The 14,089-nt window shown below is 36.4% G+C and overlaps 1 protein-coding gene across 1 annotated transcript; it reads left to right on the top strand.

Annotated features, from left to right (window-relative positions):
• Positions 1–4,708: 4,708 nt before the first annotated feature.
• On the top strand, positions 4,709–5,635 carry LOC131835270 (olfactory receptor 4N5). Its single transcript, XM_059179632.1, has one exon. The coding sequence runs from the start codon at positions 4,709–4,711 to the stop codon at positions 5,633–5,635; it is 927 nt and encodes a 308-aa protein (XP_059035615.1).
• The last annotated feature ends 8,454 nt before the right edge of the window (positions 5,636–14,089 follow it).

Consider the following 14,089-nt stretch of genomic DNA (forward strand, 5'->3'; position numbering starts at 1 on the left):
ACTGGGATCATGACCCAAGCCAAAGGTAGAGGCTTTAACCCACTGAGCCACCCAGGCGCCCCTGCTCATTTGTTTTGTTCCTTAGACTCACTATAGAGTTTATTCATATGTGAATAAGTATCTCTATGCACAGATATATGCCCATGTGTTATAAATTCCTTTTGCATAACATTTAGCTGCTAGTTACAAATGTTACAATCACACAGAACATATGCTCTGATGTTTCTATTAAGTGTGCCCTAAAATACTAGCATATTGCCTAAATTTGTTTTAATGGACTTTTTAAGGTTGATTTTTCCTTTTTTTTGTTTTGTTTTGTTTTGTTTTTTCCTTTTTCCTCTCTTCCTACATCTTCTTTCTAGGAATGCTATCAAAAATTTCTGTCAAATTTCAATTGGGACTTTTTACTTCTCCAGTTTTCCCTTCCACAAATAATGGCACTTAAAAAAAAAAAAAGATTTATTGAGGGGCAACAGGGTGGTGGAGTCATTTCAGTGTCTAACTCTGGTCAGCTCAGGTTGTGATCTTGGGCTTCTGGGATAGAAACCTGTGTCCAGCTCCATGCTCCATAGGGAGTCTGCTTAAAGATCCTATCTCCCTCTCTCTTTGCCTCTCCCCACTCTGTGCATTTTCTCTCTCACTCAAATAAATCTTTACAAAAAATTTTATTGAGATATAATCAACATAATATAAAATTTACCATTTAAGGTGTATAAGTCAATCATTTTAAGTTTATTTACAGAGTTATGCAAGTATCACCATGATAAATTTTAGAGCATTTTAATCACTCCAAAAAGAAAACTCATATTAGCAGTCATTCCTCATTTCACCCATAGCCCTAGGCAACCACTCTTCTACTTCCTATCTTTATTAATGTGCCTTGTCTACAGATTTTCAGAAAATGAGTTGAACAATATGTGGTGGTCCTTTGTGACTGGTTCCTTTCATATAGCATAATGGTTTTGAGTTCGTCAACATTGTAGCATGTTACAATATGTCATTTCTCTATATTGCCAAACTGTATTCCATTGTATTCATAGTACTTTTGTAAAATAACTATTGCATGTAATTCAAAATCAAGGGAACTTTAGTTATTTGTCACATTACAGTATTGTGTTACAATTAGCAATCTTTCATTTTTTAACTCATTCATGCCAACAGTCAAACATGTACAGGTGTCACAATATATAAGTATATATTTACAAAATAAGTTTCGGGGCGCCTGGGTAGCTCACTGGGTTAAAGCCTCTGCCTTCGGCTCGGGTCGTGATCCCAGGGTCCTGGGATCGGGCGCCGCATTGGGCTCTCTGTTCCGCAGGGAGCCTGCTTCCTCCCCTTTTTCTCTCTGCCTGCCTCTCTGCCTACTTGTGATCTCTCTCCCTGTCAAATAAATGAAAATCTTTAAAAAAAAATTAAAAAAACAAAACAAGTTTCTACAATTATAGTAATATACAAATTAGAAAATGACCACAAATACAATTCTAAATAGAATTCTTATTTAGACCAGATAACAGCCAGAAAGGGGGAAACATTTATGCAAGCAAAATTATGATTAATTAATTTCCTAAATAAAGTAGTATCAATGGGTAGATGATGATTACTAATGTCCTAATCAATTAAACTGAGGAATACACACGTCTCATTTTTCTTTACCACTTGTGAAGAATGAAGAAGAGAATTGTAAAACTAAAAATCCTAACTGTAATTGCTTTGTTTTTCTCTTCTACCCAAAGAGTATGTCATACTATATGTCCTATATGACCAATTCCAACTCTATCATGCTTTGATTATATCAGTTGAGATATATAAAATATTTTATATATTCCAATATGTTTTAGAAGGAAATATTTGTGGGCAGGATATCATTTGGCTATCATTCTGAGATCTGAGGGAAAAATAGGTTATAGGCACATGGTGAGCAAATAAAACTAGATTAGTATTCATTAGGATTTAAAAGGTATGTAGCAGTTTCAGGATTGGGATCCAAACCAAGAATGTACCTAAGGGAATACCTCTATGTTAAGAGAATGTAGGATTTTTGCTTGAGACTCTAAACCAGTTTAGAACAAAGGTGCAAGAGGGCACCAAAGCAGAACAATGCAATAAGAGCGAGTGAAAGACACATTTAGAAAACAAAACATACAGATACCACCAAGAACTAAGAATTCTACAGGAGCTAAAGGAAAGAAGCACTTGCAAAAGCACTTTGCTCTGCAGGAATGAAGAGAAGAAACAAAACCCCAGCAACAAATCTAAACATTAGAGACAGTGCACCACAGCTAACTGAGAAAACAACACACCTAACAAATTAATAATGGTTAATTAAGTTCTGTTTTCATCAGGAAATTTCCACTATTCTTTAGGCAAAGTAGCCCAGAGTCCTAGAGGAACACAATTATATAGAAGCACATGGTTACATAGCAGTGGTGATAATGGACATCCCTGCCGTGTTCCTGACCTTAGCGGAAAAGCTTTCAGTTTTTCTCCATTGAGAATGATATTTGCGGTGGGTTTTTCATAGATGGCTTTGATGATATTGAGGTATGTGCCCTCTATCCCTACACTTTGAAGAGTTTTGATCAGGAAGGGATGTTGTACTTTGTCAAATGCTTTTTCAGCATCTATTGAGAGTATCATATGGTTCTTGTTCTTTCTTTTATTGATGTGTTGTATCACATTGACTGATTTGCGGATGTTGAACCAACCTTGCAGCCCTGGAATAAATCCCACTTGGTCGTGGTGAATAATCTTTTTAATGTACTGTTGAATCCTATTGGCTAGTATTTTGTTGAGTATTTTCGCATCTGTGTTCATCAAGGATATCGGTCTATAGCTCTCTTTTTTGGTGGGATCCTTGTCTGGTTTTGGGATCAAGGTGATGCTGGCCTCATAAAATGAGTTTGGAAGTTTTCCTTCCATTTCTATTTTTTGGAACAGTTTCAGGAGAATAGGAATTAGTTCTTCTTTAAATGTTTGGTAGAATTCCCCCGGGAAGCCGTCTGGCCCTGGGCTTTTGTTTGTTTGGAGATTTTTGATGAGTGTTTCAATCTCCTTACTGGTTATGGGTCTGTTCAGGCTTTCTATTTCTTCCTGGTTCAGTTGTGGTAGTTTATATGTTTCTAGGAATGCATCCATTTCTTCCAGATTGTCAAATTTATTGCCGTAGAGTTGCTCATAGTATGTTCTTATAATAGTTTGTATTTCTTTGGTGTTAGTTGTGATCTCTCCTCTTTCATTCATGATTTTATTTATTTGGGTCCTTTCTCTTTTCTTTTTGATAAGTCGGGCCAGGGGTTTATCAATTTTATTAATTCTTTCAAAGAACCAGCTCCTAGTTTCGTTGATTTGTTCTATTGTTTTTTTGGTTTCTATTTCATTGATTTCTGCTCTGATCTTTATGATTTCTCTTCTCCTGCTGGGCTTAGGGTTTCTTTCTTGTTCTTTCTCCAGCTCCTTTAGGTGTAGGGTTAGGTTGTGTACCTGAGACCTTTCTTGTTTCTTGAGAAAGGCTTGGCAGAAGACATGAACAGACATTTCTGCAAAGAAGACATCCAGATGGCGAACAGACACATGAAAAAGTGCTCCATATCACTCGGCATCAGGGAAATACAAATCAAAACCACAATGAGATATCACCTCACACCAGTCAGAATGGCTAAAATCAACAAATCAGGAAATGACAGATGCTGGCGAGGATGCGGAGAAAGGGGAACCCTCCTACACTGTTGGTGGGAATGCAAGCTGGTGCAGCCACTCTGGAAAACAGCATGGAGGTTCCTCAAAATGTTGAAAATAGAACTGCCCTATGACCCAGCAATTGCACTATTGGGTATTTACCCTAAAGATACAAATGTAGTGATCCAAAGGGACACATGCACCCGAATGTTTATAGCAGCAATGTCCACAATAGCCAAACTATGGAAAGAACCTAGATGTCCATCAACAGATGAATGGATCAAGAAGATGTGGTATATATACACAATGGAATACTATGCAGCCATCAAAAGAAATGAAATCTTGCCATTTGCGACAACATGGATGGAACTAGAGCGTATCATGCTTAGCGAAATAAGTCAAGCAGAGAAAGACAACTATCATATGATCTCCCTGATATGAGGAAGTGGTGATGCAACATGGAGGCTTAAGTGGGTAGAAGAAGAATAAATGAAACAAGATGGGATTGGGAGGGAGACAAACCATAAGTGACTCTTAATCTCACGAAACAAACTGAGGGTTGCCGGGGGGAGGGGGTTTGGGAGAAGGGGGTGGGATTATGGACATTGGGGAGGGTATGTGATTTGGTGAGTGCTGTGAAGTGTGTAAACCTGGTGATTCACAGACCTGTACCCCTGGGGATAAAAATATATGTTTATAAAAAATAAAAAATTAAAAAAAAAAATAAAAATAAAAATAAAAAGGCAAGCAACCGTGAAAAAAAAAAAAAAAAAAAAAAAAAAAAAAAAAAAAAAGAAGCACATGGTTAAATGAGAGTGAGTGTGTGGTTATGAAAAAAAACACATTAGGGATGGATCAAGAAATGGAGGGTAGTAGGGTCAACTCAAAACACAAGACACTTATGGGACATGCATTTTTTTCAGCTACACAAGTGTTGAATGTGGTAAATGTATTTACCTGGAGAAGAGTTATGGAAAAGATGAAAAGGTGGTTATAACAGATAATACTTTGTTATTCTGCAGACAGAGGAGAGATGGAGAGGGAGAATAACACACTGGTGACAGAATTCATCCTCCTCGGTCTGACCCAGTCTCAACAGGCTCAACTCCTAGTTTTCGTGTTAGTCTTAGTTTTCTACCTCATCATCCTCCCCGGAAATTTCCTCATCATCCTCACCATCAGATCAGACCCTGGCCTCACAGCCCCACTCTACTTCTTTCTGGGCAATTTGGCTTTCCTTGATGCATCCTATTCCTTCATTGTGGCTCCGAGGATGCTGGTGGACTTCCTCTCTGAGAAGAAAATAATCTCCTACAGAGGCTGCATCACTCAGCTCTTTTTCTTGCACTTTCTGGGGGCGGGGGAGATGTTCCTTCTTGTTGTGATGGCCTTTGACCGCTACATCGCCATCTGTCATCCTTTGCACTATTCCACGGTCATGAACCCTAGAGTCTGCTATGCCTTGCTGTTGGCTCTGTGGCTTGGAGGCTTCACTCATTCCATTGTACAAGTAGCCCTTATTCTCCACTTGCCCTTCTGTGGTCCAAACAAGCTGGATAACTTCTTCTGTGATGTGCCACAGGTCATCAAGCTGGCCTGCACAGACACTTTTGTGGTGGAGCTCCTGATGGTGTCCAACAGTGGCCTGCTTACCCTGCTGTGCTTCCTGGGACTTCTGACCTCCTATGCAGTCATCCTCTGCCGTGTGCAGGGACATTCCTCTGAGGGGAAGAATAAGGCTCTTTCCACATGTACCACACACATTATCATTGTGTTTCTGATGTTTGGACCTGCCATCTTCATCTATACTCGCCCATTCAGAGCCTTCCCAGCTGACAAAGTGGTTTCTCTCTTTCACACGGTCATCTTTCCTTTGATGAACCCTGTGATTTATACCCTTCGCAACCAGGAAGTGAAAGCTTCCATGAAGAAGTTACTGAATCGTCACATGGCTTACTGAATGAAATAGAAGAATTAGACAAGCAACAATGGAGAAAATTTAGTTGGAACTGATTAAAACACTTATTCATGCACTGAATCATTCAGTCATTTTAGCAAATACTACATTTATTAAGTACTTGGCAATTTTCAGGCACTGTTCTAGCTATGTGAATAAGGCAGGTGAGATTTCAGGTCTCTTGGGGATATAGTCAGGTAGATAAACACAATTTAAACTATTAAACTGAAAACAACCCATAATATCCAAAAGTGATAGTGCTCTAAAGCAAATAAAAAATAGTGTTATGATAGAGTTTGACTGGGATATGCTAGTTTCTTTGCTTTTGGTGGTTAAGCAAGGTCTTTTAGAGCAGTGGTTAGCTGATATCCAGGCAACTTGAAAGATACACCCATGGAATTGCATGGGGACAGAAAATTCTAGTGAGGAGGATGACCAATACAAGGGTATTCAAAGATTCAAAGATCTTATGAATTAGTATGTTTTAAGACCACAAAAAGGAATATGTTGATATATGTAAATAAGCATCTACTAAATATTGACTGTACAAAAAAGAGTATGATATCTTGTTGGGTTTGTGTGTGTATGTATGTATGTGTGTGTATGTATGTGTGTGTGTGTGTGTGTGTGTATGTAAATGCATGACAAGTCCCATAAAATAAATGACATATAATAGGATTATTATAGGATTATTATTATAGGATTGGATTAAAATTTCCATTCTTGTCAGATGTTTTATATTTATATTTTTTCACATTTTCTGCTTCATTTGGTTTAATTGGAAAAGACAAGGAAACAGATTCTTTCATAGAGTCTCCAGAAAGAAATACAATTCTGCCAACTAAGTGTACCCCAGTGAGACCTGGATCAGATTTCTGACTTAAAGAATTGTAGCATAATAAATTTTTATTATTTTAGGTCACTAAGTTTGTGGTAATTTGTTACAATAAAAGAGTAAATTGATACAACACAGTCTGGTTAACAGGAACGTATCAAAGTAGTTTTTCTTACACTATCCTTTCACTTCTCATCTGTATAGGTCTTTATTATTAGTGGTGGTTTCTTGTATGCAACATACATCTATCCAATACAATAATCTCTGCTTTTAAATAGGTTATTAGTTCATTTATACATATCATAATAGACATGTTTCAGTTAAAATTGACAATGTTTTTATTTTATATTTGTTTCATTTTTTATCAGTTTTCTTTTTTATGTATTTTCTTGGATATTTGAGTATTATTTATATTTTTTTCTACTTATTATTTAGTTAAATTTTTTTGTATGACTAATCTTGACCTCTTAGCTATCTTTTTCTTGAGGTTTTTAGTGTTTATTTTAGGGTTACAAATACATACTGAACATTTTACTGTATCACAGGCTAATATCAATATATATCTTTCTGGGTATCATAAGAAAGTTGCAACAGTATATTTCCATTCACCTTCTCTTGGCCCTGGTATTTGTTCTGTTTTATATTACTGTCTACTGTTAATCTATTGAGATAATATATTCAACAATATACTGTTATTACCTTTGCTGTGTATGGTCATTTACCTTTTTTTTAAATTTATTTATTTAACAGACAGAGATTACAAGTAGGCAGAGAGGCAGGCAGAGAGAGAGGGGGAAGCAGACTCCCTGCTGAGCAGAGAGCCCGATTCGGGGCTCGATCCCAGGACCCTGGGACCATGACCTGAGCCGAAGGCAGAGGCTTCGGCCTCTGAGCCACCCAGGCGCCCTGGTCACTTACCTTTTAAAGAGATGTATATAATAAAAATTATTTTTATTGTGGACATTGCTGCTATAAACATTAGGGTGCACGTGCCCCTTTGGATCACTACGTTCATATCTTTAGGGTAAATACCCAGTAGTGCAATTACTGGGTCATAGGGCAGTTCTATTTTCAACATTTTGAGGAACCTCCATGCTGTTTTCCAGAGTGGTTGCACCAGCTTGCATTCCCACCAACAGTGTAGGAGGGTTCCCCTTTCTCCGCATCCTCGCCAGTATCTGTCATTTCCTGACTTGTTGATTTTAGCCATTCTGACTGGTGTGAGGTGATATCTCATTGTGGTGTCCACAATAGCCAAACTAGGGAAAGAACCTAGATGTCCATCAACAGATGAATGGATCAAGAAGATGTGGTATATATACACAATGGAATACTATGCAGCCATCAAAAGAAATGAAATCTTGGCATTTGCGAAAACATGGATGGAACTAGAGCGTATCATGCTTAGTGAAATAAGTCAAGCGGAGAAAGACAACTATCATATGATCTCCCTGATATGAGGAAGTGGAGATGCAACATGGGGGCTTAAGTGGGTAGGAGAAGAAGAAATGAAACAAGATGGGATTGGGAGGGAGACAAACCATAAGTGACTCTTAATCTCACAAAACAAACTGAGGGTTGCTGGGGGGAAGGGGGTTGGGAGAAGGGGGGTGGGGATATGGACATTGGGGAGGGTATGTGCTTTGGTGAGTGCTGTGAAGTGTGTAAACCTGGCGATTCACAGACCTGTACCCCTGGGGATAAAAATATATGTGTATAAAAAATAAAAAATTAAAAAAATATATTAGAAAAAAATTATTTTCATTCTCCTTGTGTTTTACTTTGTATAGTGCTATTGCTATGTTTTGATGTTCACTAATCTTTTCTTTTTCAATGTCATCTCTGTAAGTATACCATCCAATACATTTTTTCACCTCAGAAATAGGATAGTATTTCAATTTGGATAAAATTTTTTTTTCCATGATCCTACTTATCTTTGTAGTAGCAGTGCTACCTCTTTGGGTAGTCAAAGTAAATTACCTTTTACAGGATGGTAACACCTTTCCTTGCCTTTACATCTCTGGGAAAGAAAACTGAAAAGTGACTGAGCTTGAGGTTAATAGAAATCTTACTGCATCACTGGTGGAAACATATCCCAGAATTTCTGGAACTAGAGAACCTGAAGCTGTGAAAAAAGAAGGCATATATTATACACATGTATTACAGGGAATGAAGAATGGGGAATATCCTATAAAATCCTGAAGATTCTTCTTATTGGGAACAAATTGTATATAATGTGATTTATATAATAAGAGTGTACACTACATCCTAGAGGATGCCACCCAAAGATAGCAGGGTACAATTTTAAAATTGTGATGCTCTTTAGTACATCTTAATATAAAAGAACACAAATATGAAAAATAGCTCCATCTCAATAGTCAGTAGAAGTTCTATGCTACCATGATCCATTTCTATGTGGGCACAGCAGAATGACAGGAGCTGATTTCCAACTCATGTACAGTTCTCTGCTACACATGGCATAGCCATGCTACATAATCTTAGGAACCTACACTGTGATTCTCCTATTAGGATATGGAAAACCTTATAAATGGTCTGTTTCCCAACATAGGTAATTTTAATACTGTAGAATTTGCCTGGACATACGGCCCCAGTAATAAGGCTACTTTCACTCTGTACTAAATCTGCTAAGTTGCTTTCCTGAATTAAGTTCATAAAAACTAGAACCCTCATGTCAATCAATCAATAAGTAATATACACATGTTGGAATGTACAGCTCCTAAAACTTGGAGCGAACTACCAGACATTATGCTTACTTCTTTGTGGTAGTGATTGAGGTACAAGATGCCATACTTTAACTTTTAAGCTGATGTCTCAGAATACTTGCCCTATATAAACTCCCCAAAACTTTACAAATGTGTCAGGACCCTTTCATTTCAAAGAATGAGGTTTTTGTGTTCATTTTGTCTCATTGTTGATCTGCTAGTTATCAACCATGATTACAGTGTTATGGTTAGTGTAAAACAAATCATAATATCTTAGTACAGTGTTGGTATAGTAGTACCACAGTATCACCAGAGACTCCAAAACCTCCTGTGTGTATGCTCTTTTTTAAAATAATTTGTCACAAAGGGGTGCCTGGGTGGCTCAGTGGGTTAATCCACTGCCTCCAGCTCAGGTTATGATCTCAGGGTCCAGGGATTGAGCCTCACATCGGGCTTTCTGCTCAGCAGGGAGCCTGTTTTCCTCTCTCTCTCTCTCTGCCTGCCTCTCTGACTACTTGTGATCTCCCTTTGTCAAATAAATAAGTAAAATCTTTAAAAAATAATTTGTCACAAAATGTCTGTAGAAATTCCACACACCACACTTGTATTCCAGAAAGACTGAATAATAAAAGGATGTGTGCCATCGCATGTCCATTTTCCTTTCAATCCATTCTTTTCATTTCTACAAATTTGCTCTGTATCATTGGCTACCCTAATCCATGAAGACTGCATTTCCAGGACCCTGGGTCACTTGACCTCCAGATGCTTACAAATGAGTATCACTGTTAGATTAACATGAGGTAGGAGGAAAGGACGACAAAGAATACAATCACACACACATACACATATTCACACTACCTTAGCCCAGATATCTGCAGTACTTCTGTGGCTCACTCTGAAACTCAGCCACACTTCCATGGCTCTAGTTCTCTTAGGGAAATGGGCCACAACACTTCAGACTTTTGCACAGTAGTTGTTATAACCAGAATAATGATCTCCCAAAGAAGTCAACACCCTTATCAGGAAACTTGTGAATATGCACATGCAAAAAGACCTTTGCAGATATGAGATAATAAATTTGGTTGGATGAGGCCTCTATGTTCATGGAAGTTTCTCAAGGGAGAAGAAGAAAACAAAAAACATGATCACACCCTTGGGCGATGGCATAACTGCATCTTCTTTTGCCCCTCCAGCTTAGATTTGGTGGTAGCTTCCAGCTGATGCTTATCTTTGGTTTCCCTGAACATTTTCTGTTAGCAACTCAGATATTTTGTCACTTGAGTAATTACTTAACATCCTTCTGTTTGTACAATATTTTACTGATAGCATTAAACTATAAGCATTTATAGTACTTAACATTAGTATAAAAACTCAAAATTTTCCAAATAGACTTGAGAAAAAATGGAGTTAGGGAGAGGAAAAGTATAAAACTCTCCTAGGAGTCAGCACCTACAAAGAATTTTCACCAAGTAGCTTCCTAATAACACTGTTTACTTTCATGGTATTGGCGACTTTTTCTTGCAGGGAAGGGTGCATAATGTTATTTAATGAATTCAGGTGTCTGATACTAATGAAGAATGGGAGAAGGCTACTCGGCCAAATTTATTATCTCATATATGTGTAGGTCCAAAATCCAACATTGGTCTCACCACGATACAATCATGTGTTTGGCAGGAAAATATTCCTTACTGGAAATGTTCTGGACTCATTGCTAAACTGGTGAGGAAAATGAAAATGAAAATGAAAAACTGTGACTGGCTCAGGGAGGGAGATCAACTTTGTGTGTGGGTTGGAGACTCCACGGAAGTGCACTGACAGCTGATCCCAAGAAAATAAGCTTTCTTTTTAAGAAATAAGGAAGGGTCATGGTTGGGAAACTAACAAGTTCTGCCATAGTTATTATCATTGTTATTCAGCATTGTTCTAAAATTCTAGTTAATACAATAAGACACAAGAAATGTATTAGAAAAAATATGTTATTAATATTTATAGGTTATTTTACAAGTAACCTAAAACAAAGAAGACAATGAACTGAAAAAAATTGCAAATGAAATTTCCACAATGATACCATTTACCACTTAAATATGTAAAAAATGAAAACAAACAATAAAATCAATTATGATAAAGAAAAAGATCATATTAAGTAAAGCATCAAAGTAGGAAATAGGCAAAATTAATTATAATAAAAAATGGCAAAAAATGTGTTGATAATGAAGATGAGAAAATTTTATTGTATCATAAGTAGGCAGACATTTAGAGGAAATAAAATCCTTTTGGATGAAAGACTCAATGTTGTAATTCTGTTCATTTTTTTTACATTTCTTATAAAGTTTAATACTGTAACATCAAAATATCGGTGGAATTTTATAACTTTAGAAAATAAATCTAATTTAGAATAAAACCATATGAAGCTCACCAAGAAAACTGTGAATGAATAAAGCATTGAGTGAATGCAGACTTGCCCTTCCATACATTAAATATATTGTAAACATAATGAGTAGTAAAATTTGTAGTACCTCCTCGAAAATTGTGAGGGAGAAAAAAACAGAAAATGAGTACACCAGGAGAAGAACCTGATCTATCAACAAATTCAAAAGGTTATAAAGAAAGCCTAACAAATTCTTACTGGAATGAATTATTATTTAACTGCAAAGATAAAAAAAATTACCTCGTAGTATTTACCAATAAATTCTAGACAGATTAGAGTTTAAATGTGAAAATTTCAGCCTTAATGCAATTTAGAATTAAAATAATCTAGAATATTTAAATTTTCCTAAATACATTTTCAGTGATTACTGTAGAAAACAAACTCCAACAAAAGAATGAATATAATATAAAATTTTCATAATTCAACTCTAGTCATACCTTTCCACTGCCCACCTGAATACTGAATATTGTCTTTAAAGTATTATCAATTTTATGGATGAAAAATGATGTCTCATTCATGTAGTGTCACAAATTTATTTTAACATCCCAATTGCTTTTTTATTACTAGTCTCTGGGGAATCTAAAAACAATCAAATGAGTGTTCTCCTTTGTGCTTCTACTAGCGATACACTGATATATAGCTGTCTTTTGAAATTCAGAGCAGAAAATAAAATCACTGAATGATGAAGATTAAGCATCCACTTCATATCAATGTTACTTCTGAAGTCCAAGTGCAAACAGGTAGGTTACATAATCCTGAGCCATTACTCTACCTTACATACCATCTCTCTCATTATTTTCATCTATCTCATTATTTTCATTAATAACCTTAAATGTATCCATAAGTGATATGTTCACATACCAAAAAGATAATTGAAGAGAAGGCTGGAAGGGTAAAATTAAACTGGAATATACCTGATTTTGTCACAACTGAAAAAAAAAATACAAAAATCAGAAAGACTATATAAATGGCTACCAGGAATTAAGATAACAGTCCAGCAAAGTAAGTTATTCTTAGGGAAAAGAAATTTAGGTATGCTCAAATTGTTTGGTTATCTTTATCAGGTTGAAAGATTTTATTCTTTGACTTATATATAGCAAAAAGAGAAAGTTCCTTCATTGTTTTTAGAAACGCAATTATTTTAAAGGAGAGATAAATGATAGAAATGCAAGGGTAAAATACCTGGTTCATGACTTTGAAAATCATAGAATATCACCACTTATAAAACATTGATGGTTTCATTAACTTCTTAGGAATTATTAGAAAATGTATGAGAAAATTCAACTTTCCTATGGCAACATTCTGAAAATGGCCAAGTAGTTAAACACTTTAATGTGAAAAAAATTTAGAGACAGCATCTTGTCTAGGACTCTATCTCTGCCAGACCCATGTGCACCTGCAAATGTACTTATTGCATACTGCAGACAAATACAGAACGTCCAGAAACTGTAGCTTAGGTAAGATCATTGTCTTACAGCAGGGGTGTGAAGCACAAAGAACAAATACACATTCACATCTGTGAATGAGAACTAACAGAGATTTCCATTTTCAGTTCTATTGCCTTGTGAAATAAGGAACGTTTTTTGTTTTGTTTTTAAAGATTTTATTTATTTATTTGACAGAGAGAGACACAGGAAGAAAGGGAACACAAGCACGGGGAGTGGGAGAGGGAGAAGCACGATTCCTGCTGATCAGGGAGCCCGACATGGGGCTCGATCCCAGGTCCCTGGGATCATGACCTGTGCCGAAGGCGGACACTTACTGACTAAACAACCCAGCCACCCCTGAAAGAAGCAAGTTTTTATGCTACTCTGAAAGATGGTGTCAAACATAATGGGAGATTATAAGCCACTTACAATAACTGTGTGTGTTAGTGATAGTAACCATATATAGAAAAGAGAATATGAGTAAATGCTTATTATGTTATCTAAATATACTGTATTTTAAAAATTTGAACTATGTACCAAAAAGTTTAATAGGTACCCTGAAACCATGTATTCTATTTTCTTTTCTGGTGATCTGCATTAGGCCTGGGTCTAGGCTTTCATAAAACCAAGGAAAGGACTAGAGAGGAACTACAAGCCTGGAATAAGACTTGAACAACAGAGCTACAATCAGGCAAACAGGAAGGTCTCGAAAAAGTGAATTTATATACATTGAGCTCTGACCTATTCCCCTGATATGTGTGTATTTTTAAAAAGTTCACTTAGTTTAGCTGAATCCATCTCAGTCAGTAACATAATATATGACTTTTTCCATCTTGATAAAGTTAAAGGCTAAAAGAACTTTAAGGAAGTAACTGTGAGAAAGGACAGGTCCAAGAAAGCTAAGTAATCCAAAATGGCACTCTTTTCAAACAATCCAACATATTTGAAATTTTATAAAATCATGTTTACAAAGGTCAATGATTCACCTTACTCTTTACCCCTCAGTAATGGGAGTTAAGTGGAACAAGACTATAATAACAAGAC

The sequence above is a fragment of the Mustela lutreola genome, chromosome 7 (genome assembly GCF_030435805.1).
Source record: "Mustela lutreola isolate mMusLut2 chromosome 7, mMusLut2.pri, whole genome shotgun sequence".
NCBI lineage: Eukaryota > Metazoa > Chordata > Mammalia > Carnivora > Mustelidae > Mustela > Mustela lutreola.